Below are 25,688 nucleotides of genomic sequence, written 5' to 3'. Positions count from 1 at the left end.
GGAAAGACTCAATATTTAACAGAAGCAGGAAGGCGGCGATAGGAAGAAAGATTATCGAGCGGCAATTCCCGAGTGAACGGACTGCCATACTGCGAGTCGATGTAGGACAGCATGAACGGCAAGAACGGCACTCTTGGCTCGTCACACTCGTTACCAATTTAGATGTGTCCATTCGAATGCATCTCTACGCACGCATTGTGTCGCTAGACTCATTAGCGGGCTACTGGTAAATGACTCGCGCTTCTGCACGATCGATCCGCTTGCTAATGAGATCGGGCACTATTCCTTTTTAATTCGTGCGACCAGCGGCGCCATCGCGGAATTTCTCGCCGGATTGTGTCCCGAAAATTTTTTAACTCTTCCGCATTTCATACGAAGATAATAAAATAGATAACGTCGACGCGAAAGAGATTCCTCGTGAGAAAAGGCCGACGAGTTAATTCGAGCGACGTCGCAGTCGACTGGTTCGCACGAAACGCGATCCGCAGGGACACGCGCGCGCGCGGAAAACGCGCCGAGCCGCGCGTTCCGCGTCGAATTCGCCGCGAGCTACGAACTCGCGGTGGCCGGGGTCGATTAATTGCGCTCGAATTCTTCGGAAATTGTCGGCGCGCCGTTCTCTTGGACGCGACCGGGCGTATTTCGTGAATGTAAATGGAAAAATGGGTTGGCCGGCGCGTCGCGTCGCGTCGCGTCGCAGCGAGTAACGGTCGTGAATGCGTGCCCGGGGCGAGCCCCGGAATCCTCAGAAAGTCGCTTCGCTGCGGATTTACCGCGGAAGAACGGGGGAAAGAAAACAAAAAAGAGGAGAGGAGGCGAATTTCGCGGAGCAGGTGGCACGTCGAAGGGAGGAGGAAAGGGAATTCTGTTACGCAAGCAGTCAACGCGTGCAGGTTTTCGTGGACCCTTCCTCCCCTTTCTTCCCTTTCTCCGCGGAGCCGCGCCGACCGCGATCGTTGGAATCGCACCAACGAGACGGAGACACGCGAAAGTTTTCGGTGTTGACGTTTCGCAATCGCCCCGCGTCACAGCTGACCAACTGTTCGCCGTCCCCCTCCCCTCCCTTCCTTTTCATCCAATTCCTTCCGTTCGCGAAAGTTGTCATTTTTCTCGCCGAAACGCTGTTCATCTTCCCTCTGCTTCCTCTTCCAGCCGATGTAAATATTTTATACTTTATCTATATCTCTGCGGATTATACAGGTCTCCATTTGTCGCCTCGGTAAATTAGCCTGGACGTTTTTTAAATCGGGTGAAAGTGCGATCGGCGATACGATACGTGAAATAAAAACTACGAAGGTTTCTCTGTTTATTAGGGTCGTTCCAAAGGTTTATGGAAGACGTCCGAGTTGTTCCGTTTCTTTTTTTTTTTTGCTAGAACTGTCTGAACGTAGAAAGCCAGGGGAAAGGGCATTGTGGCTTGAGACGAACGATAAGATTGCGTAAGGCGAGTCTGACGACTATGACTACGACTCGGCTCTTGCTATGACGTGATCACCATACAACCGTGATCATTAATGTCCGCGGCGTGCCGACACGAATTGTAAAGTTAGAATAATGTTTTATGGTGTACTGGCGTAACGGTTTCCCGGTATTTTTAGCGTGGATACCCTGAAACTGTGGGAAAACGACGAAGCTAGAGACAACAATTATTTTTTTATAAATATAACGAGGAAATATAAATACATAGTACGAAGGCTTTTATCGCTTCTGATGTGCTATAATTACCCGGGCTTAGTGCTAGAATCTCCACCATTTTTATCGCTTACTTCTTCGACTGTGTTATCAATCAGTTTTGGTTACTCGATAAGATATACACGTTCAGTTTGCTATTGGTTTCCGCCATTTTGCTGCACATAATTCAGACATTGCTGCATTTCACTTTAACCTGCAAAAAATAATGCTGGCTTAAAAGTAATCGAGCACACAGGTGCACGTTCTCAAAATGTAACAAAACAGTTAACAGGTTAACGATGTCTCGAACACGATGATACTAAGAACATTAAAACACGACATATTGGCGAACAGTATCGCTTCATTATGGTAACATGAGGTACGATTAAGCATTCGACTAATCTATTAGCATTAGCAATAGCCATTTCGCGTAATCTATGTATTTTACGTAAACGAGAACAGATTAACTTCACGCTCGCTGATCCCCGCGAAGATAAGATGTTAACAGACTAATTTATAGAAAAACAAACTGTACTGAATCAAAAATGGTGTGATCACATGAATTCTGGCATTCGAACGTGACGCACGATGCTCGAAAAATACATGAATTTTTGCAATTTTTTGATAAATATTGAATATGACATTGTGGTCAATTAACTGCGTTATCACACGAATTCCCACGTATGCCTGTTCAGTTATGCTAATCAAGGTTCTACTGTATATCGTACACATGAACATAGATCGCGATTCGCGTGTCACCGTGTGAAAAAGGCATTACTTTGAATACTCGAAAAGTCGTTCGAACAATTGCCAAATGAATTAATGTTGCGCCGAATAGGCGATAAAGAAGAGAGTTTATTTATTTATTTATGTTCATTCTTGTCTTCCGACTCCAGCTTCCCCTTCCACGCCGCTGTTCTGCCACGCTTCTATCATGTGACTAACCCGGCTACTGACAGAGAGGGGGTGACTTCTTCCCCTGATCTGGCGACTCTGGCTGCATCGTGTAGAACTGTCAAGTTGGTTCGCATAACCGGGTGGTTCACACGCAGTAGGAGTCCACTTATCTCCGATTGATTATGATTTTTCGTTCGTTCAATGGGAGTTGTGCGCTCAGCTGAAATTGAATTCGTCTAAGTTCCACTGTAATTAAATTCTTTACACCATTTTTTTACAAGCTGACGGAAGAACGCATCGACATGTTTGCTGTAGTTCGAGCTGTTTCTCTTTGGAGAATGACTTTTCCGGGTTGACCTGTACGTTTAACTGTATCCGGGGGATGCCGGGCGTCCGGGAAACTTTTCCGGCGTTGCGACTCGCGCTTGCACTTATGCACGTACACGAAAAGGAACTCTGTCAGCGTCGCAACGGCGCGGCGTGTAGGGTAGCGTGGACAGAAGCTGGGTTGGGCAAGGCAGGGCAGGGCCGGGCGGAGAAATCGATCGTCGTGTTTACCCGGCGGCCGCGTCGCGTCGCGTCGCGTCGCGACGCTGCGGGTTTCGTCGACGCGCGCGATTTCGCGCTCGAGTACGCGAACTTCGCGCTTTCCAGCTCGCGCGCACGGAGAAAGAGAGAGGGTCGTTTTACGTAATCGCATCCTGCGTGAACACGATAGTCCGATCTCGCGGCGGCGCGTTTATTTATACGAGCCGGCTGGAAAACTCGCCTCGAGGAAACACGGACGACGCGACGCGCCGTAGCAGCTTTGCGCGGAGCCGTTTTGCGATTTCCCGCGACTCCGTGCAAGGAATCGACCCGTTACACCGCTCGCTCGTAACAAGCCGATTGCGGTAAATTTATTTTCTAAGTGGTTCGCGGGAACGCCGGGTCAATGTTAGGTTACTGGTTACCAGCACTGCTATCATAAGCGGTCGCCCACTCGAGTTTCTTTCGCGTTTCAACCCCCCACCGACCCCCCCCCCTCCCTGTCGATCTGATACATTTTTCACCGATACCGAAAACTGGAATCGTGCTTCCTGATCCCCGATTTATTTATTCACGCCTGCGTCGAGTTTGACTCCGCGTGAATTTTATATTCCGTGTCTTTTTTATTCGTACTTGTCGTTCGAGTGACGACAAATAGGTTGAAAAGATTATGTTTTTGTTTCTGCTCGGCAATCACAAAGTTAACAGGTTATGTAAATTCGTTTTTACTTCGAGTATTATTGTGTCATAATGTAACAACCTCGGTTCGGGAAAAAAATGCTACGTTTATTAATAAAGAAAGAAAAGATTGGCTAACCGGTGCTCTGATTTTCATGTACAGTTTAATACATTATAATTTATATTAATTATTACGGTAAACGCAGTTAATCGATTTCCACGTGTTAGGAAAGCGTTTGACGCGAACCGAATATGGAATCTGAGAAACAAATCTGGAAATGCATCAGATTATTTCGAGTACTATTTTGATCGTACGTTGAGCAATATTTTCGATTAGTCAATCAAACGGAGGAAACGATAAAATCGAGGCGAGAAAAACGACAGTGGGGAAACTCGATGGGTTGCGTCCGCATCGATTACCATATAACATGATCCTTAATCTTTAATAACAAAAAAAAAAGACCGACGGATGTTCGCTCCTGGAGGCTCATGTTTCTCGAGAAAATGGCTGCTTCTAATTCGATTCATCGGTTACTAAACGGCACCGCGATTATCACGAGGAAAAAAATTGTCTGCGTTAAATATTTATTGTGTCGATTACTAGATCCCGGATGTTCATGCAAATTCGTTACTTGGAGCGAAGTTTCCAATGTACGCGTTGAAGAAAGTTTCACACGATCCATTGAATAATTTATTAAAATTAAGGGAATCATGTAACATTTTATGCCGGTGCTAATTTCACTTTAGCTCCACTATACTTGAAAATAATCTCTCTCAAAGTTAATCTTAATCTCTCAATCGCGACATCTTTCCTCCCGAGATAAGTGATTGGAAAATTCGTTATGTTTTATGTTCGGCGAACTGCATAATTACTGGACTGCGGATGTTCATGCAATTTTCAATTTTTACAAACAAGTTTTAAGAAAATGGAATGAAATAAAATTTAAAAAAAATGAAAATTGTACGAAATTCTATCAAATTTTGTGTTCCAGCAATTTTCGAAAATTCTCATAAGCCATGGGCGCACGAAGATCCGCAGTCTGATCGTTAGAATTGCGCGTACGCGGAGAATACGTTTATTTAGAATATAAGCGGCGAGCAGATGAGCGGTCACGTTGCGCGCTGTCGAACAATACCAACAACCGTGTCGTCGATCTCCAATACTGCGGCGGCGTGGCAATAAAAAGAGCATGCTTTCATGATAACTCGGTGTATGACGCAAAGTTTCCCGTTGTATTCAACGGGCACGGTGTTCCGTCTCCTTAAAGCGGCTCGCGTTATTTGCTCGAGCCTCGTTAAATCACGCTCCCAAGGTAACCCTCAGACGTGGAAACTTCGAACACGGTTTATCGACCTCCCCGTTTCGATCTTTCCCATTGTCGAATGGGAAATGTTCGTTACTCAACGTCGAGCAACATAGACTATTTTCTGATGGAAATATACAATAAACGCTGTTTCGCACGGCTCGAGCCATTTGTTTGGTTCGCTTAACGGGTCAATCGGCTTCTAAAAATTATTCCGAGTACTCGCATTAAGTATGGACACACCGAGATGGCATCTCGGGTCCCCGCGAAACTTTTTACACGATCACACGATCGAAGTGGACGATTTCGTGATGTGAAACGCGTTGGAATGCGCTAGACTCCCCCGTATAAAGCGATCAAAAATACTGTATATATTTACCTTCTATGGGAGTAAGTATAGTCTTGTTAAACAATTTTTTGTACCTTCACTTGCGCGTAAAATGCATATATATATATATATATATATATATATATATATATATATTTTAAACAGGGTTTTTTGGAAGTGAACCCAGTGTTAAGGAAATGATAGGACGGTTGTATCGGAGCGAAAGCGTTGGTAAACCGTTGCATTAGTAAAAAGTTGTACGTACCGGAGCGAGCACGTCTGTAAAATCGAAGTACGCGCGGACTGGAAAGAACTGGCGATTCGAGCCGAAGATTGAGCGGCTAAATAGTCGGATGTCATAGTGACATTTAATCGTAGTTCGACAGCTAGACAAGACAAAAAGGTAGAAGCCACGGGCTGGCAACGTTCGCGGCATCGTGTTTCCTCAATTAACTCTGGCAAGGGAAAAGAGTCAGCTCGCCGAGGATCGTATCGATCGATGCTTCTGGTTACACCGAACCGCCGCGGTCTTGTAACCGGTTATTTTTACTGAAACGCGGCGAATGTGAATTTTTAAAACCCGGCTCGGAGAGAGAGAGAGAGAGAGAGAGAGAGAGAGAGAGAGAGAGAGAGAGGAGAGCGAGAGAAAAAACGCGACAAAGAGAGGGAGAGACGGAGAGCACGAGTTACTCGCGGCGCGACTTTTCAAGCATCCGAGCAAAAAAAAAAGGAGAGAGAGAGAGAGAGAGAGAGAGAAGCAAAGAAATATACAACGTGTCGGATTTCGGATGAGAGCGCTTTTCAGGGAATTTTGAGTTTGCGGACGGCGGCGGTGGAAAGGGAAAAAATCGCGCACGAGTCGAGAAGAGGCGAGGATCGGTAGCGAGATCGCGACGAAAGCCGCGAATGAGAACCGCTGCAGCTAGCAGCCTTGGCTGAAGTTGTCGAACCCGCGACCCAGTTACACGCTCGTGCCAACACAAACGCGTCTCTCACCCACACCTCTCGGAGGTGCATGCACTGTGCAGTGCACGCCGATGCGCGCACAACTCCCCTCCCACTCGCTCGCTCCTTCTCTCTCTCCCTCACACTCTCTCTCTCTTTCTCTCTCTCTCTCTCTTTCTCTCTCGCTCTGTCTCTCCGCTGTCTTTTTCTCGACCCTCTTTTTCCAGGCCCGATACTTCTCTCCGTCCCTCTTTCCACAGACAAACACACATTCAAGCGCGTGCACACGTTTTCCCCGTCTTCCTCGCCGCATTTTCTCTCCCCCGACGTTTTTCCCTCCGCCATTCCCCCACCCCCTCTCTCCATACTCCTCTTTCCCACCCGTTTTCTCTGCCACAGTGTTCCCCGTGTCTCTTTTCGCGTGTAACGCCGTCTCCCTCGCGAGACTCTATCCGCGTGTCACACGCTCTGGCCCACTCTCCACCTTTCGCACCCCCTCTCGGCTAGAATCTCGCCGCGATGCGGGCACACGCACGTATTCCTCGTCGTCCCGCACTTTCCTCGACTTTCCTCCTCGAGCAGACCGCCGCGCCGCGTCGCACCGATCCAATCCGATCCGACCCGATCCGATGCAACGCGATGCAACCGCACGGTCCACGCGCACGGAATCACGCGGCTTCGAAACTTTTCAATCCTCTGGATCGCGCCGACGCGACGCCGATTCGCCGCTGATTTCAACCCCTTCCAACCATGATTTTTCTCCCCTGCTGGTCGGTCCACCGTCTAAAGCCGCGCCGGCTTTTGCTCCTTTCTTTTTTCTGCGGCGAAACTATTTCTCGTGTTTACATAGTTCCGGGAAAAATTGGGCTAATGTAATTATATCCGGGGAACGCTGGAGGGCAGCCGACTAGATTTTGTGGAGAGTCACTGGGAATGGGTCGCGAGAGGGTCGACGAATTTTATTTTTCGTTTACAGCGATCATATGTCGCCAAGGCCTCGACGAGAAACGTCGCGGAATTATCCCCACCACCGCGGAGTAATGATTAGAATGTACCCAACACTATGATGCATCTTCAATCGAGATTACAGTAGCGAAAGATTCGTCGGTGTCGTGATCATGAATTAATTTTGCGAATTTCCGCAGTCTATAAGATTATCGCGCTTGACAGGCCACTTTCGTTCAGAGCGCATCGCACTCGGCGACTACAGCGTCAGAAATTATGCCCGTTAAGTTTTGCGTTCCGGCATCGATGGTTCTTAGCGTGATCAAAGACAAAAGCGGAAAACCGTACCAATCAACGGTAATCAAATTTCCAAGCTGTGCAGAAACGAAATATTCCAGGCGGACGTTTTACATTATTACTTAAAGTAGAAGCTAAAGTAAGCTTCTCCCCCAAACAAACAGCAAGCCAGAATATGATTCCGCCCGTCACAGAGGATCCGACTGCCGCTTAAATAATTACCTTCAGAGGAAAGTAAAATAAACTTCTTCACCGTGTTCCGCGACGACAAACCGAGACACCGCGCTACGAAAAAGGAAAACAGTTTGCTCAACTTCCAACGTTTCCGCGTGATGCAATTTTCGCACAGTACCTTCAAACGTGTTTAAACAATCGGGTCTACTGGGCTCTGAATTTCCAGATATTGCAATATTTCAAACAACTCTAGACAATTTTTACCTCACGCACAAATCTGCAGTCCAATAATCTCAAAATTAAAGAAATTGACAAAGACGATCAAAGATATGTTTCTTTCTATTTGTGAAAGGGTGGATTAAACGACGTTCACAAAATTCTCGTTCACATGGTAATTGGTAGTTTAACCCCTTAACGCACAGTTTTTTCTTTAAACCGGCCAAAAAAATCAATTTTTGATATACTGCGCTTTTGTCCCATGGAGAAAGGCTATATTTTATTCTTGAATAAATAAGTGTCATAGCTTACAATCCCATGTAAACGATAAATATCAATAAAACGATTTTTTTCTTTGCTTTCACGTTGTTATTTTCAATTCTCGATTATATTCGAGTGTGAAAAATTGTAGCAGCATAAAATACTACGCCGCTCGAATTATCTCGAGTGTGCACAGTTTGGCCTGTTTAGCGCGCTCGAATTAACTCGAGCGTGCAAGTTAAGGGGTTAGTTTGTAGGAAATAAATAACAACAGGAAGGCTCTTAGGATGAAAAAATTGGCGCCCTTATGGCAGCAATGTCCCGGATTCTAATAGTCGATAAAACGAATGGCAGGAAGTTGAATAAAGAGAGGTAATCGTAGGCTAGGAGTTCGCGTCTAAACAGAGTTTCGCGGAGTGAATAAGTCACGATAATGTCGAGCGGAATACGGCGTAAACGGCGCGTCGGGAGGTCTGTGTCCATACGAAATAATGACTCAAAAAGTCGATGCCGGTTACGAAAGAGCATTCTATATTAGTTCGTGCGAGCGTAATACAAGTTTCTTCTAAAAAAAGAACTTGAACGTACATAGCTGCGCTCAACCACGTTAGAACGTTACAAAGTGGCCGGCCGTCCACTAGCATCGTAATGCCATCGTACCCGCTCCCTTTACGTAATACGATCACACGGATGATCCTCGTCGTCGTCGTCATCGTCGTCGTCGTCGTCGTCGTCGTCATCGTCGTCGCCCGTGGTCGTCGTCCCGTTCCGCGCAGACTGTTACCCCGCGATGGAAATTATGTGGAGCGGTATTCAAATTATAATGCGCCCAGATAGTCTCGCGTCACACACCCCATTCCCGCCATTTATCGGCACGTTACATTGTAGCGTTCGCTCATAATGGAGGTTCTCCGCTCTAACAACATGGCCGCGTCATTGTCCGTTTTCCACGACTTTCCTCCGTCCCGGCTCGTCTCGTCCCGTCCCGTCCCGTCCCGTCCCGTCCCGTCCCGTCCCGTCCCGTCTCGTCTCGTCGCCAGCTGGCCGCATCGCATCGACTGCGCTGCACGCTGCTGCAGCCGCGGTATTAGATGCACAAACAATGGTCAGGCTCGAGTTACTCTTCCGTGGATGTCCAACTACGAGAACGACGTGATTTTAATACTGGAACTACCAGACGTGTCAAAATGACCCGTTTCATCGTTCTTTTATATTTTGACACATCTTTTTCTGACATTTTACAATATTGTAACTACGAAAGATAAGGGAGTAACTTTGTAAATTCTTTCTTTGAGAATTGAGCGACTACCAAGGTAGCGGTGCGTTATTTTAAAGTAAAATTTATTCAGGACAAGTGAAATGCGTCGAATTGACACGAGAGGGGAATAATTGTTGGAGATTTGAAAAAAGGAAGCAGAAAATCGATTAGGGTGGGGTGAGCGACTCGACTTCCTCCGTCAAAATAGACTTCGCGTGTGTGGACATCTCGTAAAACTCGAAGCAGCATGTGCAAATATTGTGTTTCGCAAATTCGTCCTGCAGAGAACAGCGCGCACAGTAGCTACCCAATGCGGGTCACTGGGTCGTAGTTGAAATTTTCAAGACAAACAGAGCGGCGGATTGCATTTTTTAAAATTCATGTCTCAATCCGTGCCCGTCCGCCTAAACCGCCGTAAAGATCTCACTTGAATCTCCGACGAAAAAAAAATCCCCAAATTGCATTGCACACGGTTTGAATGGGTTCCAAGGATCGCGCAGCGGCTTCTGCGCGGGAACCAATCAATTTTTTAATGCGCGCCGATGCTTCTCGGCCTGGGCCTGCATTCCCACGATTCCCATGTTGAACTTCTGTTTCTATTTCTACGCTCTCCGCTCTTCGCGACCATACTCGAATTCGGAACGCGTCTACGCCGGGCGGCTTCCGTTCTAAAAATCCCTGGCGTTCACGCTTATGCGACCGGCTCGTCGCGTTAACGTATTAACGAACCGGGGTGGAGGGGGGAGTAAACGGGAAAAACACGCGGCGTAAACACCGCAAGAGACACGATCGAACGGCGGAACCGGCGCGTCGAAGACTCCATTTTCCACACGGAGACATTTCAAAAGAATTTTCGCTCCTTTCAACGAGTCTCTTAAATTTACCGTTTGCTTTGAAAACACACACATACAAGCAAACGTTTAACATTATTTTCATTCGAACGTTTTCGCACAGCCGCCGCGGAGCGATAATTGCATAATCTTAGTATCGTTTACATGGGTGCACAGCGGATGCCAAAAGTAAAATACTTGGTGCTTAAATTTTTCGGGATTTATTTTAATTTTGGCTCGGTTGGAAATTTCTCGCTACGATATCGAGATGATATTTTTATTGAATTTATTGCATCGTTTTCTGATTGGAAATTGTTTTTTTTTTTTTTTGGTACCGCGAAGGATTGTAATTTCGGTGGATTTAACGTCGAGGGAAACGGTGAATGTGTTTTACGGACCGCTGTGAAAATGATGAGCAGTCTACGGTGATGCGTTTGGAAATGGAATTGCAGGCTGCATAATGTTAGACCGACACATGGCTGACACGATTTTCTGACGTGGACAGCGTCGCGAGACTTCCGGATATGAAAACTACATAGCCGCTACGGGATTGATCCGTTGTCGTTCCTCCGGCGTGATTACTAAGTCCGTGCGAGTTATTTTGAGATAATCAATAGAAGCACCTTTGTTCTCACCCCGTAGAAGTCGGACATTTACCCGAGTCATTCGAGTTATATCCCTTCTTTGTGAGGCAGCCCGGCCTGTTCCGTGGTTTTCATTCTGCTATTTTTTCACACACAAACACACACACACATCGAACTGTTCAATTCTCATTTTTATTCATCTTCGTACAATACGTCGTACAAGAATACTTTAAAGGGAAGGAATAACCTAAACGTTTTATCATTTACGATCGTATTGTTTGCCGACTAATTATACAGGCTGTCCCAAAAATGTTGTACCTCCTCGGAAGGAATAATTCCTGAGATCATTCGAAGTCACTTTTCGTACGGACCGTCAGAGATTTCAGTGAATACATACTTTCATGCGCAGACACGCGTGGATCGATATCTAATATTAGATAGAAAACTCTTTGCCCGCGGAAAAAACAGAGTTCTCTTGTCTTAAAGGGTGCATTCTCCGCGATAGTTAATCCCCACACATGATCTCTCCGAACACAGAAACATATAACGATTCAACGTTCGTCGAATCACAAATAAAACAACCGTTGTACACGATTTGCCCAGCTGTTTTATCGCGCGCATTTTTCGCTTAAAATACCATTTCACCGAGCAGGTAGTTTATGGTAATTTTATGATGTAATAATGTGTGGATAAAACTGGAAGTTTTTTTTTATACTCTTTTTTCCCATAAAACGAGCAACAAAGCTATTCTAAACACTATGCTCCGCGAGTAATTAAAACCCCGTTGCCTCCAATTGTATAGAACGATAATAATTTAAGGTTTAAATTACCACACAGCGCGTATAAACGAATTCGCAGGTGGCGAATTCGTCATTTCGGTTAATGATTGACGATTCCCTTGGGAACGATCGTCCTGATAATTCAGCGCGTGTACGCAGAGTTATTGCGCTTATCTCTTTTCATAGTTGACACGGTTTGAAAAGGCAAACGGAAAGAAAACGCTGCGACGTATTTTCGCCTGGTCGGATCGGATCGAAAGAAGTTCCGAGCGGGGAAAGAATGATCGTGCGAGAGAGACGCGCATTGCGAAAGTTCGCGAGCGAATCGCGCTTACGCAATGCTCGGTATCAATATCGTCGCGTGTTGATGCTCGCGCGCCGACTTCCCAAGGAAACGCCGCGTATCGTGGCGGCGAATCGAAAGAGACGCTAATACGAGCATCCATGTTTTTTTCACCGTGATCCTTTTCTTCGTGCAACAGAACCGCTCGGTAGAAGTAAAGCGTGAGAGCCGGCGCGTACCGAGGCGTGGGCGGATTAGGTATGTAGATATGTGAGAATCGAGTATCATGGGCGAACGGACGGCGGCAACGTTGATTACGATTCCACATCGAACACTCATAATGCCCCGCGATAGTTCCCCTGATTTCGCGATACCTAAACGACATCGCCCTATCTCGGGGGTGCGTCAGAAAATACACTTTCTCCCGAACGTTCTCGTACGCGAATTCTGGAAACGAGACCACTTTTATTAGCTACTCTCTCGTTTACTTTGTTTGCCGAATTAGCTCAAGCTAATCGGGTAAACTGGAATTTTTGAAAATTTATTTTGCACTTATTTCAGTCACAAGATAGCGTAGAAAATGTGTTGATACAGATACAATATTTAAGAATTAATTTTTTTTGGGGGTTCCGATAACGTCACGTGCCCAAATTAATGAAGCTTTATATGACCCGGTTTAATCTAAATTAATTTAATAGAAATATCAGATGTGCAGTTATTATTTATGATACTCTGGCGAACAATACTTAATTCTCTTTGTTGCTGCACGAGATATTTTCCCACCCCGGTGAATTATCTTTTTTTTTTTTCTTGCTAAATTAGTATGTCCTTCATCGAAGAAAATGGAACACCGCGAGGTGGATACGTTACGCGCGTTACTTTTCTCCGTGTTGTCATTGCTTGCAACATAGGATTTACAGTCGTATATTACGATATTTAAAGCTTAACTCCGACACGTTGATTGAAAGTTTCATTCGCAACACGGTCATTATAGCGTCCTATGCATACAATACTTTTGTACCCGCGGGTATCGACGTTGCTTCAATTGTTCGGCACAACGGGGCTTTATTATTCATTGAAATTGTTCTGCCGTAATTAAATTACATCGTGCTTGGAATACTTCGTTTCAACTAAATACGAGAACTCGAGACGGTGATTGATGTCTCGAAATGATCCTCGATGATTTAAATCTCAGACTGTTCGAGGATGGTTAACGGTATTACTTCTGTCGTTCGCAACGTTTCGTTCCAATTATACAACCAGGATTTGAGCTAATCGTGTCAGCTTGGGATTATTGACCAACCCGTTTCACGAATTCCTCCGGCAGCGGATTGCCGTTTCAACTTTCTTAAATCTATTTCGCGAGATCTTTTGAATAGTTAAAGGGACGGAGCGAAATTGTTGGACATCTTCGAATCTATAAAGAGTGACCGAGGTAAGTGCAATTTCTCCGGCAGGCGACGCCAAAGTTTCTATTTAATTTGACGCTCGAATCCCGGTTCCGACAGGACGGCGATACCTTTCTTTTTCAGATCGAAACTTTCTGCCTCGAAATTCTCGCGCGAGCAAACAGAATAATTTCATGATCATTCGATCCGACAAATGTTGATTCAACAGTCACGTCCAAAACCGTAAACTGTTAGAAACGCCCTCGAAACACGACGGTCGAAATGGTCGATCAAGGTGCACACGGGGCCCACGTAATTCGCGTAACAAACATTCATTATCACTGGATACTTATATTTATCCAGACGAAAACGCGCTGACTCGATATCTGCATACCTGTGCAGCTAATTAAAATGGTCTTTGGAAAAATTTCATTCTTCATCAGTATCGCAAATGAGATAAGAAGCATTTGACTGAAATACCGTGTGATTATTAAAGTTAATGAAAATTCAATTAATTCTTGGTAATGGAAAACCTCCGTGAGAACGTGTCTATTTTTTCCAAATCCGGGTCTTTCATTTCGATCAATCTAGATCGAGCATTTCGAGCACTGTGCGACATACTGAAATGGGTCAGGCAAACAGATTGTATAACATCGCATAAAGTATTTATACATTTTCGACCTGCGTTAATATGTATGCTCTATGCATATGAACAAACCCGTGTTTACGTTTGAAGAACTAACGAATCTGCTCTCGTATGAATGGTTGCGTGATACAGGACGGTCACTGCAAACGTATTCTACATAAAAAAAGTGACTCGAAAATGTAGAATAAAAAAGAAAAATGAAATTTGACTCTACATTTTCGATTCGCAATTTCTCGCGTAACTTTTGTTTTGCGGAAACTGTCGCCGCGTTCCGTACGATATATTTATCTTCTCGATGTGATGTCAAAGTAACATTACAAAAAATAATTTGTTATACACGACTCTGCTTTTAACCGACACAGCAGACACTTGGCACAATTCGTAGAATCGCGACAGTTACCGGGGGGGGGTGTATGGGGGGTGTATCTAATTAGAATAACGAAGCGGTAACACACTCACCTACGAGATAAGATATTTATTACCTTCTAATACGGCCAACCATAAGCCCGGTCCGAGCAGCGGCGTTCAACGTCAACACAGTCACGGTTCGTCGCGAGGAATTCCAAACAATCCGGCAATTCGCTCGAGTTGGCTGACTTTCGCGGCGCGCTCGTAAGATCCATCGCCAGGAAAAGTCTTCGTGGAAACTCGGTTCGCTATAAATATATACAAGTTCGATGAATCGGACGCGTGTCGCGTTGCGTTCGGTCTGTTGCTCGGGGCAGTTTCAGAAATCACGGAGCCCCGAGAAATTCGCAGTGACGCCAACGCAGCGGCTCGATTAGGTGCCTGATCGCTTCAACTCTCTCTGAGCAAGAGATTCTACTAATTTAACCCTTTGCGCTCGAAGCTATTTTAACTCCAAAACGAAACATTCCTTCCGATCTAGAATATTTTCCTTCTATATATATTTTTTCATGTTATACATACAAAAATGGTGCAATTTGCTCGTACAATACTGAAGTGCTCAGTGATTTATTAAATACAAACAAATTTAATAACGTAACAAATATTTTGAATAATGATACAGCAATTTTTAGTGGCGCCTTGCAGTCGCCATTCGAGTGCTAAGGGTTAACACTAGAACTACCGAGCCCTAAACGTGACTTAGACTTATCCCTTTATAATAACGGCAAGATTGAATTTGCTCAGGTTTCGTACGATTTTTATGGTAACGTGTACTCCAAAGGAGAGATATATTAAAACATTTCTCGTAAAAACGTTTTCATAGTTTCAGTAATTGTGAAAGAAGAAATCATCCACCAGTCATTTTGACTGGTTCGGTAGTTCTAGTGTTAATTTGATCCTCAACTAAAGTTTCACACTGTAACACTCTACCCGTGGGTGACACGAATTGTCGTCCAGAATCGGAAATTAATATTCGAACAGGGCGCTAATCCGGGAAAATCTAAGCTGTGAGATTAAGCTTATCTGCGTGCATAATCGTTTACGTTGGATTATTCAGGAACGGCTTTGCTAAAGTGCACACGAATCTTCAACGTCGATCTTGAAAGCATAAAACACAATTCCTGTTTTTTATAGTCTAAACGAAAGCGATGATAGTGTGGTGTACTACTTAAGAGGCTCGTTGCAACCATGCTAAATAACCGGTTAAGAAGAAGTGCCAAATCTTTCAGTATCAAGTTCCCTAGACTCTCTACAAAAAATTCTAAACTGTTTTAATTGTACAACTCACACTTCGGAAAGGCTTCGGACAAATATAAAATTGGATAATTGCACAGAAAATGCTTACAAATAATTATGATCCAAGTTTGTCTTCTAGCTCGTTTTCCATATTCATGCTGATTACGAACGCATGCTCGAACGAGCAAACAAATGGTAGAGTGGTAGAGTGTATTGCATAACAGGAATGTATACGTAAAAAAATTAAGATTAGGATAACAATATGATTTACGTGCAACCTTGCCAGGATAAAAAATGAACGTTCGAAACGGCGAGGCTTGTCGCGGAAAACTGGTGTATTGTATTTTAACTGTGCATAAAATACAAAGGATTAGGACGCGTTGAAGAGAATCCATGGTTTTCGCGGTGAGCGATAGAGTTGGCGAACAGCGCGATAAGTCGAAAACAGAAACTTAATTACAGGACGGTTTCGTCGCGTCACGGTTAACAGTCTAGCAAACCGTTCTGGGCGTGCATGGAGCCGGGCGAGAAGCAGCAGACGGAAGCGCGGAACGTGTCGCATTGTGCAATCCGCGTGTCTCGATGAAAATGGAGTCGCACTTTCCTAGATGAACGGAAGCCTCCGCCGGCCCCAAGCGGCTGAACCAGAAATGAAACGCGCTTTCTTCTTTGTCGCGGCACACTCCATTTTCGAATAGGGCGAATCCGGTCGATCGACGAACCGCTGACTCGCAGAGCCGACGCGAATCACCGCCGGCAGACAACACGGAATTTCTGATTGACTGATTCCCGATGCGAACTTGAATTATTGATGGAGAAGTGTCGGTGCCTCCCCTTAATTTCCGTGGCCGCAGAGCCACGCGAAATTTGAGTAGGCAGCCAGGAATTTCGATTTGATCGATCCCCCGCGCCGCTCCTGAATCATTGACGACCGGGCATATCGAGAAATATGAAATCGAAACGGCAGACGACGAAATTCCGATCGATCGATTCGCGATTTTACGTAGAACCGCGGCCTAGATCACGAACATCTACATCCTACGCATAACTCTCCGCGGTTAGGATATCTGGCAATCTGGACACTTGATAGTGTTTTGTAACTCTTTTGTGCCATTCATGGTTCATGGTTCACAATCTCTTTATCGCTGGAGGTGCACGCGTGTCCCACACAATTTCCAAACAATTCAAAAAATCCTACAACTTGTATCCTCTTTCGGAAATGAGTTCACGTTATTCCTAACCGCGTAAGAATAGGAAGTTCCAATCCGAAAACCTTTACGGTCAAAGAACCAGAGAAACGTTAAGGATTATAATTACGCCCGAGTTTATCGTTCCCGATGAATCTCTCAGGAAAAGTGGCTCCGGCGCGGCGGTGAGATGTTTTCGAAATTTTTTGCACGGACGAAGATAAGGGGAAGTTTCGCGGAGGGCGGGCGTTCCCTTACATTCGAACTTCTGGTATCTCTTGAAAGACTGTTCGACGGTAAAGTTTAAGAGTGGATTTACAAAAATTTATCGTCGTAGTTTCGAATACGAGCGTCAACGGTGCTTTTTCGTCCGCGAGCGCGAATCTATTTCTTAGTTGCGCGGACGGAATATATTTTCGAGTCGCGTATCTGCAAGTTAAAGCGACGCACGCAATCCTGAATCCTCCGATCTCCAGAAAATGCTGGGGACGAGCATCGTCTTTGAAATTGCATCGCTGGTAAATAAAAGAACCTCGATCCATTGGTTATTCGTGTGCGTATGAATTTTTCATTTTCTTCTTAATTCGACAAATAATTCTTTCGCTTCATTGTGCCATATGATATCACATCGCAGCACAAAATAGCTGCGGCCGAATCGGAAAGAAAGATCTTGGCACGCGTAAATCACAGATTGCCGTTGAAATAAGTCGACCGCCCGCTGTGTTTTTACCATTTAAATGAAAGCCAGGCTCGTAAATATGCAACATTTCGCGACACGTGTCAAAAACGGCATTCCGCGTTGCAGAAATCGTTGATCGAGTAGGCGTGCGTGGTGAAAAAAGAAAACAGATACGAGCCAAGCTCGCACGAATCCAAAGCGGAAATTGGTTTCTCGTCGATCGACTAGTATTTCGGTTTCGATCGACGATCGTTGCAGCATGGCAGGTGCGTGCGACGCGCGCGGATCCCGTGAGCGAATCAGGAAGGGATAGGAGACGGTCCGTCGTTCGGTCGTAAACGGTCGTGATAAGATCGTTAACATACGCGAGCATTAACGACCGAGTGAGGAGCAATTAAGCAAGCAGTGGGACGCGTTCGCGGAGTCCCGGAACGGTTACGGCGATCGGGAACGTTTCAGGATGGCCGGAGCACCGTCTCATACTTAACCGATCAATCGACCGAAACGCCCGGCCAATTAACGTTCGACCGTGTAGAGGGCCGAGTCAATTAATCAACTTTTTCGCCGATCACCCCGGGGGGCCGGCCGTGTTTTCCGGTAATTAAGCGGGAAATAAGTCCGCGTAACGAGGGATTTTTCAGCGAGCGGCAGGGCGGGTCCGCGATTTATCTGCCCGGCTTGAACTGTCGGCGAGAATCGGTTGGCCAACCGGTAGCCGCTTAAGTGGATTAAACGAAAACGCCGAATAACGGTCAGGCGAACGATGAATTTTTGATGATCAACCGATCCGATCGATCACCTGTTAATGGATTGCCGCGATCAATCTAAATGAGTACACGTTTCGGCGCGACATAGCGAATGGTTCGTTCCGTGGTTTCCAGGCGATTCGAACGAAGAAAAAACACACACACACAGTCAGACATACACCAGCGCTCATCCTCGTTTAGCTTTCACAATACCGGAACGATATCGGCCCGCCGGGGACATTTTACAGGGAAAGGAGGCGCGATTAAAACGAAGGAAATCCCCGAACATCCCTCATTGTCGTGCAACCACGTATCGACTCTGCGCCGACTATGCATATTCAGCACGTGACAGGCGATCATGCAGATGCGGGCGTGCTTTCTAAATTTCACTGCAAGCATTCCGGAAAACGCGTGACGCGTGCCGGTTTTCCGTCAAATGGAATAAAGGCTATTGTACCGTCGTCGGCCGCGTGCAGACTAAAAATAAACGGAACTGCATGACGAGTGCGTTTACTGGCGCGATGTAAATCGTCGGTGTCGGCGCGACGCGCCGCGCCGAAAGACGCTTCGATTCAACCGACCTTTCTCCTCGATAAATAGTATAACATTCATATCAATATTTTTGGAAATATTTATACATAGGTTGATTGATTGATTGGTTCGAATACTTTCTGCCAGGGGCGGTACAAAGCCTAACACTGGCATCTTAGACAATGAAAATGTTGAGATCAGTAAACACGTCCGAATGCTAAGGTCTCCAGACATCGGAAAGGAATCGTCTCGAAGCGCAATCGCGGGGGATAATATAATTTTGTTCGAGTTCGTGTCTCTTATCGTGGAGCAAGGCGGCAGTTCTCCGTCCCTCGGAGGGGCTGAAGAAGTTCATAAATTACTTTCCTCTAAGATAAATACTTTATATACTTTAGTCGTTAGTTCGCCACTAGGCGAGAGCAGGCGAGGACCTGGCGGATAAGAAAGATGACCGCCTCTTCGGGACCACTTGAAAAAGCGAAGTCCCCCTCCGTGCCGTTTCCTTGGGGACGAAATGAACTTCGTTATGGATATTCTTCGAACGGGATCGTCGGCCCGAAATGCATCAGTCCGATCGGGCTGCGTTCGTTGGCGGGCTCGAACGGGACTCAAAATCAATGTGTATGCTGTAACTTTAAACGACCGACGCACCCGGCCATGATGTGAAAAGCCCGACGCGAAGAAGACGATGATAAGACGAACAAACCGAGGCGTCGGTGGTATTTGCGCACGCAATACGTAATCGAGAGGTACGATTAATAATCCCGCGGTTTCTAATGAACATCGGACGCGGCTATTAATATTGTTAATAGCGCGCGATAGCAGGTTTTTACACTTCGAAACGCGAACATCGTGTAAATCGGCACGGCGGCGTTCGAAGGAATACCTGCCGCCGCGAGAACCTTTCCTCCTTCGAGCGGTGCGGTTGCCGACTGCGCAGCGCCGATATAATATCTAGATACCGTGTCTCCAATTAATTATACCTTCTAATTCTTCTAGATAGCACGGTACTTACGAGCCGTTGTTTCGAAAGCTCGACGCCACAAAGGATGAAAAATGCAAAATTGCGTTTTCGTCTTGGCGCTCGATCGTTAACGTCGCGGGGACCATAAATCGTGGGACAGATGGAAAAATCGGTGTCGATTCGTTTGATAATGAAACCGAGCTAGCGCTTTCGCGCGGGCGGAGAGTGAGAGAGAGAGAGAGACAAAAAAAAAGAAGAAGTAGCGTGATACAGACAAGTGGTAGTCACGAGTGAGCAACGCTTCAGTGAGTCAGTTTCAAGTACGGGTACACCGTACGTGCCTTTTCATATTTCAGGGATCCTCTCGGACCCTCCAATTTCTCTCGAATCACGAGTGGGGCAGGGTTCCGAATTTTTAAATTATCGCTGCACACGTCCCCTTCCGAATTTGGCCCCTCCCCCCACACCCAGGCCCGCCGAAATCCGAAGCAGAAATTCGCGAATTAAAAAGCTGTTTAACTAAGCAATCCCTTAATTAAACCGAGCAAGCCTCCGCGGCCTCCGTCAAACGGCAGACGATACAACCGGATCAAATTTTCATCATTGCACCAATTCCCCGAGTGCCCCCTTCAGCGCGGTTCAAAGTTACAAGCATACATTTTCTAATTGGCTGTCCTCGCAGACTACTCAGCCGCCATCGAGCCGCAAGTGACATCAGACAGTCAAACATTCGGTCTGCCCCGCGCCGCGTCCTCACCGGCGCGGCGCTGCGCACTGTGCTTCTAGGCCCCTGTGTGTTCAAGTTGCAAAAAAGAAGGTGTTGATGGTTTTTCTCGGGAGTAAACGATCCGAAGCAACTTTCTATCAATCTTCTTTTCGGAGCTCATTCGATATGAAGAATTTCTGGGAGAAGAATTTAAGAATATTATTACAATCTCCTCAATTTATTCATAGGTAATTTATAGGGAATCGAATTACAGGACTGATGTATTTTCTATTCGAATACCCTATCGGTAATTATCATTTCGTTTTTTATACAAATAAATGTTGACTACATCGACATTAAAACTCCTGTGGGAGCTGAAACGACCCGTTTCGAATTCTTCGGTTTACGATTTACCACACTTTATTACCCTACTTAAACAACTTTCATACGTAAATAACAGTCCAATTAAGAGCCCGTAGGGATTCAGGATCGTAAAAAGCCGAGAACTATGTGCGCACCGAGGAATATTCGAAATTTCGTATGTTCCGAGCCACCCTCGCGCTAAATCGCGAAGAATGCATTTTCTAATTAATGAACCCGCTCTCGTCCGCTGAATCTCCATCAAATTAACAGATTAACACCCGTCGACATTATCCAACCATGCCCAATTCTCGCGGGATTCTCAAAAGGGAACCGTCATGGTGCAAAGTAGAAGCGCATCGACCTATCGCGGATCGAGAGAAAGAAGGATAGAGGGAAAAAGAAAGAAAGAGCGAGCCGGAGCGAGAGGGAAAAAGAAGGAGAGAGAGAAGGAGCGAATGGCGCGAACGGCGCGCGAGCGGTGGCGAGTGCCGCGAGTAGCAGCGATGTAGGTCAACCGCGAGGCGACCGCGAGAGGCCCCGAGGGTCGCCGAGAATCGGCGAGAACGGCCGAACGGCAATCACGTTGCGCGCATCTGGGTCACCGGCGTACTGGCGCATGCGCAGTTGCCTCCCTCGGTCGTTCACCGTTGACCAAGTTACTAACCTTCCGACACCCGGTCGCCAGTTAGATTCCCGTATTGACCGCTGGAAAAACGTTGACTTTTCTCGCATGAGAAACTGTCCACGCTTTTCGTCGGCTGGCTACCGGGGCTCATGCACAGTCCTAGAACCATTTTCAAAGCGAGAATCCCACGGGAGGGGGGGGGGGGGGGGAGATCGACGGGCTCTCGGAGAACGGGCGAGCGTCGAACGGTGTTTCACGTTAACCCGGCGGTACACTGGTAACGGACGTTAACTCGCGATCGAATCGACGCCGCAAGATATAGCGCGGCTATTAGTCGCCGCTTATAGGATAAGAGACCCTCATCGACATGCACGGCTGACGTTCGTAAAATCGAAGCGGCTCACGCTCCTACGCGAGATAGTATCGTCTGGAGGGACGGGTAGAGAGACGTACCTGCCGAACACAACTCGCGACGCGCCACCGGCTCCATTTTGGACCGCTCGGGTTTTCGAATCGTAGATGTCGCTGGCGCGCACCGACGCACGGGACACCGAGACCATGGGGACCACCTAGACAAAACCATATTTTCATGTTCTACGTATTCGAACATAAAAGCACGAGTATACTTGTGATCAATAAAGTATTAAAAGAATGTCTTTTCAAATATTTTCATATCATGCCTAAATAACTGACTTGAGTAATTTGAATGCATCGCGAAATAAAGTTTACCTACTACCATCCGCATATTTATATCGCTACATGATTTACTAGCACTCTAGTTGAAAAATCAATTCTATAAGAAACAAGCTAAAGTTGAACCGCGTGTACCTTCAACAACCGTTGTCGCAATTTGTCGTTTATCCTGCTACGCAAAAATTGAACGCACGAAAACTAATTTCTGACCATTGAACTTCCAGCATCGTCTAGCATGAACTGTTCGAAACACAGAGCGGCGCCCCACGCCGCTCCGCGTGGCCTGGCGCACCGCGTGTAACCGTTTCGAAGGCAGGAAATACACGTCGATCGATTTTTACGGTTGAAATTGCCTAGAAACTGCCGGCATCGGGGTATCGATGAAAAGTCGCTGTCGGCGACGCGATGATCGTCTTCTCGTCTCTCGGGTGACGAGCTATCGAGCGTCGGGACGCGACGCGACGCCCGGCTCGGCTCCATGAGACGCGGGAGCGTCGTCGTTCACCGGTCCGCTCGCCGACAACGAGACGCAATTCAGCTCCGGTATCAGCACCCGGTACGCCGGCGTAACTGACGCGATAAATCCGCGCGTAACGGGCTACAATTTATCCGTGATGTACGCGTCCGCAGCGGTACGCACGAGCGACAGAGCGAGCGGCCGTGCGCGCACGACGAAAATACATAATGAATGGCCGCGAGAAACGGAAGACAATGTTTAGCCGACTGAATCGGCCGATGCGTTTCCGAGCTATTCACGTCCGGCCTATCCCGGCCCGGCCCGAATTCAAAAATCTTTTCGGTCGATCTTGGCACCGGTTGGCCATCGATCGACCGCCGCGTCGCGTCGCGTCGTGCTCCGTGGCCGCGCTCCCGGACCCCTGCGTGCTGGCCGTGCTGCCGGCGAGGCAATGTCGCAAGCGTTGCTACATCTGAATTCGCTTAAGGAAACTGTAACGGTCATTCTTGTCTGCGGCTGAGCAGGACTCCTTCGCAGTTGCGCACTACGTGGCCCCAAGGGCCGTTTGCTGCTCCCCGTTCTCGCTCCGAAGCGTTACGTAATTCACGAGATCGCACATCCTCGCGTTTCGTACCGGTCCCGCTTCTGTCGCAGTAGATTCTCTGCCTCGTCCCCGAGTCTATGCCCCCGCTCCCCCCGTGCGAGTCATAAACGGATTCGATGCGACGGGAGGATCGCCGAGTGGGTGGTTACCTATTCGATGACCCTCGCTGATCAAATCCGCAGCTCGTTCGGTTGTCCACACCAGACGTTTTCCTTATTTCCGGAGACCATCGGGGCCGCTATTACGGTCCCGTGTACCTTCGGGCTGGCGGACGTGTAGACGTAGGCGTGGAAGACCGATAACTCGGAAGTTCGGATGCTCCGGAGTCGATGAAATCTGCATCGCGTTCGCCGCTCCTACGTAATTTGTTCCTTATTTCCGGAGTTCTCGCCGTTCTATATTCCGCGTCGTGTATCTTTAGCCAGAAATGCACGGGCGTAGGCGTCGGGAAGACCGGCCACGCTAAGGAGCTGTGCGTTCGCTGCTAGAGTTATAACAAACGGAACGTTTCAACCTTCTTCGCCATAGACTGCGAACACGATCGCTATCGCTGACCGAGGAACGCTGGGGTGACATGAAAACTACGATTTTCAGTTTTAACTTGGATTACATGTAGATCTTCTTCTACATGTAGAACTTCGATTGCAATTAGTGTATTTCAGGTGTGTCCTTTCGAGAAATAAATCATACTACGTAACGCCTATAGTATTCAAAACACTGATTGGCTGACTGGCTGGTAGCTTCCTATCTAACAGCCGTCGTAGTTCATGCATGGCTACAATTCCATGGCTTTACCAATCACATAAGTACAAGACACGACCTATAAATAATAGTTTCGCTGTTTTCTCCAATCTGTGCTTTCCGAGAAGAGGTTGTCGGGAATTTTTTGCAGTGTCAAACATAATATTGTCTCTGCAAACGATAAGAAACGATAGGAAGCGGTGTATATCGGTAACCTAGATAGAATCTGCGCGTTGCGACCGGACGATCCGCTAATCGTGGCCGCTGCGTCTACCGTTGGTCGGTCGCTGTAAAAAGAAAAAAGGAAAAAGAAAAAGGTTCGTCTATGCTTTGGCAGTTCCGCGAATGTATGTGGCGAGTCAAAGAAGGGCGAAGAAAGGAGCGAAATATTAAAAGCGCGCGGAACGCTTGCACCGGGGTTCATAAGAACCTACCTCCATGCTGATTATTCTATGGCCTGACCTACATTCATTCCGAGATTCACGCCGCTCGCGACTCCGGACGACGAACGTGCGCTCGCTTCAGCGGCTGCACGCAACGGCTGTCTGCGACGACGGAGGAGTAGAGAAAACGCAATAAAAAGATATTTGGATAAACGGAGTGCAGCCAGGCTTCCGTTTCTCGGTGTTCAACGCCGATCCACGATAAGCGGTCGAGAGTCGGAGAGAGAGAGAGAGAGAGAGAAGAGAAAAAGCCACTCGGTACGTGAAATTTCAGCTTGCCGGAGCAGGTGCATCGCGTCAAACCTCCGCGGAACAATTATCATTATGGTGCACGGCGGGACGGGAGTTTACCACGTCACCCTTTAAACGCCGACGGATTAAGTCACAAGTTACGTAACACTGTTATTGTCTGACTGCAAGTTGGAAGGGTCGCGAGAAGTTGCCACAGGAATTCTGCAGATGAAACACCAATTCTGGAGCCCAACAACGAAAGATTGTTGGTGCCGGCTACGTTACTGATTGTTTCCAGCAATTATAGTATGCAAATTGGCCGCGGCGCGCCGCGACCTGGGAATAAGCGGATAAGACGAGCGTCGGCTTAGTCTTTGCGAAACGACCGGTTAAATCGAATGTATAACGTTCGAGGATTCGCCGAAAATAATTAGTACTGTCGCGCGGTTGTTTCCTCGCTGGGACGTCTGGCATGATTTCGCGGGTCCGTGAGGGGACAACAAACTTCGCGTAGGAGATAAACATCAACTTCAGCCCGAGTAATTTGCGACGAGTCTCGGGCTTCACGGAGTTACGGCCGATCGGAGGCAACGTTTCGACACTCTCGTGCCTCGTCCGTGTCCGCCGCGGCCGAGTCGCAAGAAAAATCCGCCGAGCCGAGTCTTACGGAGAACGGTTCTGATTCACCTGGTGTAAATTTACCCGACAGCTGATCAGCAGCGTGCTCGGGATTGGCTCGCGACTCATCCTTCGCGATTCCGAGTTCACTCGCGGCGCGGCGGCTGGATCCGCCGATTTTTCACCATTTATGGCACGGCCTTCGACCGGTACATAAACGGGCATCGAGCAGCCACCACTAAAAGGCGCGCCGTGTTCCTCCTTTGCGCCGACAGCTACGCCGAATTACCCTCCTGTATCGCCTGACGCCGAGTAAAAGGAACGAAACTGAAACAAGTTTGCATTGCAAACGGGGACTTAAGGATTCCCGTTATGTAACTCGCGGCCTTTCAAGCGGACCTTTTCGGCAGGTAACAATCCACCGACAACTTCCATGCTGCCTCG

General features: G+C 47.0%; 2 protein-coding genes across 9 annotated transcripts in view; one reads left to right on the top strand and one right to left on the bottom strand.

The window, feature by feature from the left end:
• The window catches only part of Hr3 (nuclear hormone receptor 3 ROR-beta), a 114,138-nt gene that overhangs the window by 56,760 nt on the left and 31,690 nt on the right, over positions 1-25,688 (top strand). The gene's annotated exons all lie outside the window — the stretch shown is intronic.
• LOC143362116 (uncharacterized) lies at positions 1,220-22,741 on the bottom strand. Its single transcript, XM_076801993.1, has 6 exons — positions 22,286-22,741; positions 21,911-22,026; positions 21,497-21,616; positions 14,495-14,668; positions 1,726-1,885; positions 1,220-1,614 (listed from the first exon to the last, which is right to left on the bottom strand). Exons 2-4 carry the CDS (start codon positions 21,945-21,947, stop codon positions 14,553-14,555), a joined length of 273 nt encoding a protein of 90 aa, XP_076658108.1. The 5' UTR covers positions 21,948-22,026; positions 22,286-22,741; the 3' UTR covers positions 1,220-1,614; positions 1,726-1,885; positions 14,495-14,552.

This window comes from Halictus rubicundus, chromosome 16 (assembly GCF_050948215.1).
Source record: "Halictus rubicundus isolate RS-2024b chromosome 16, iyHalRubi1_principal, whole genome shotgun sequence".
NCBI classification, from domain to species: Eukaryota; Metazoa; Arthropoda; class Insecta; order Hymenoptera; family Halictidae; genus Halictus; species Halictus rubicundus.
The sequence above is the reverse complement of the archived record's forward strand: the minus strand, read 5'-3'. Positions and strand labels throughout refer to the sequence as shown.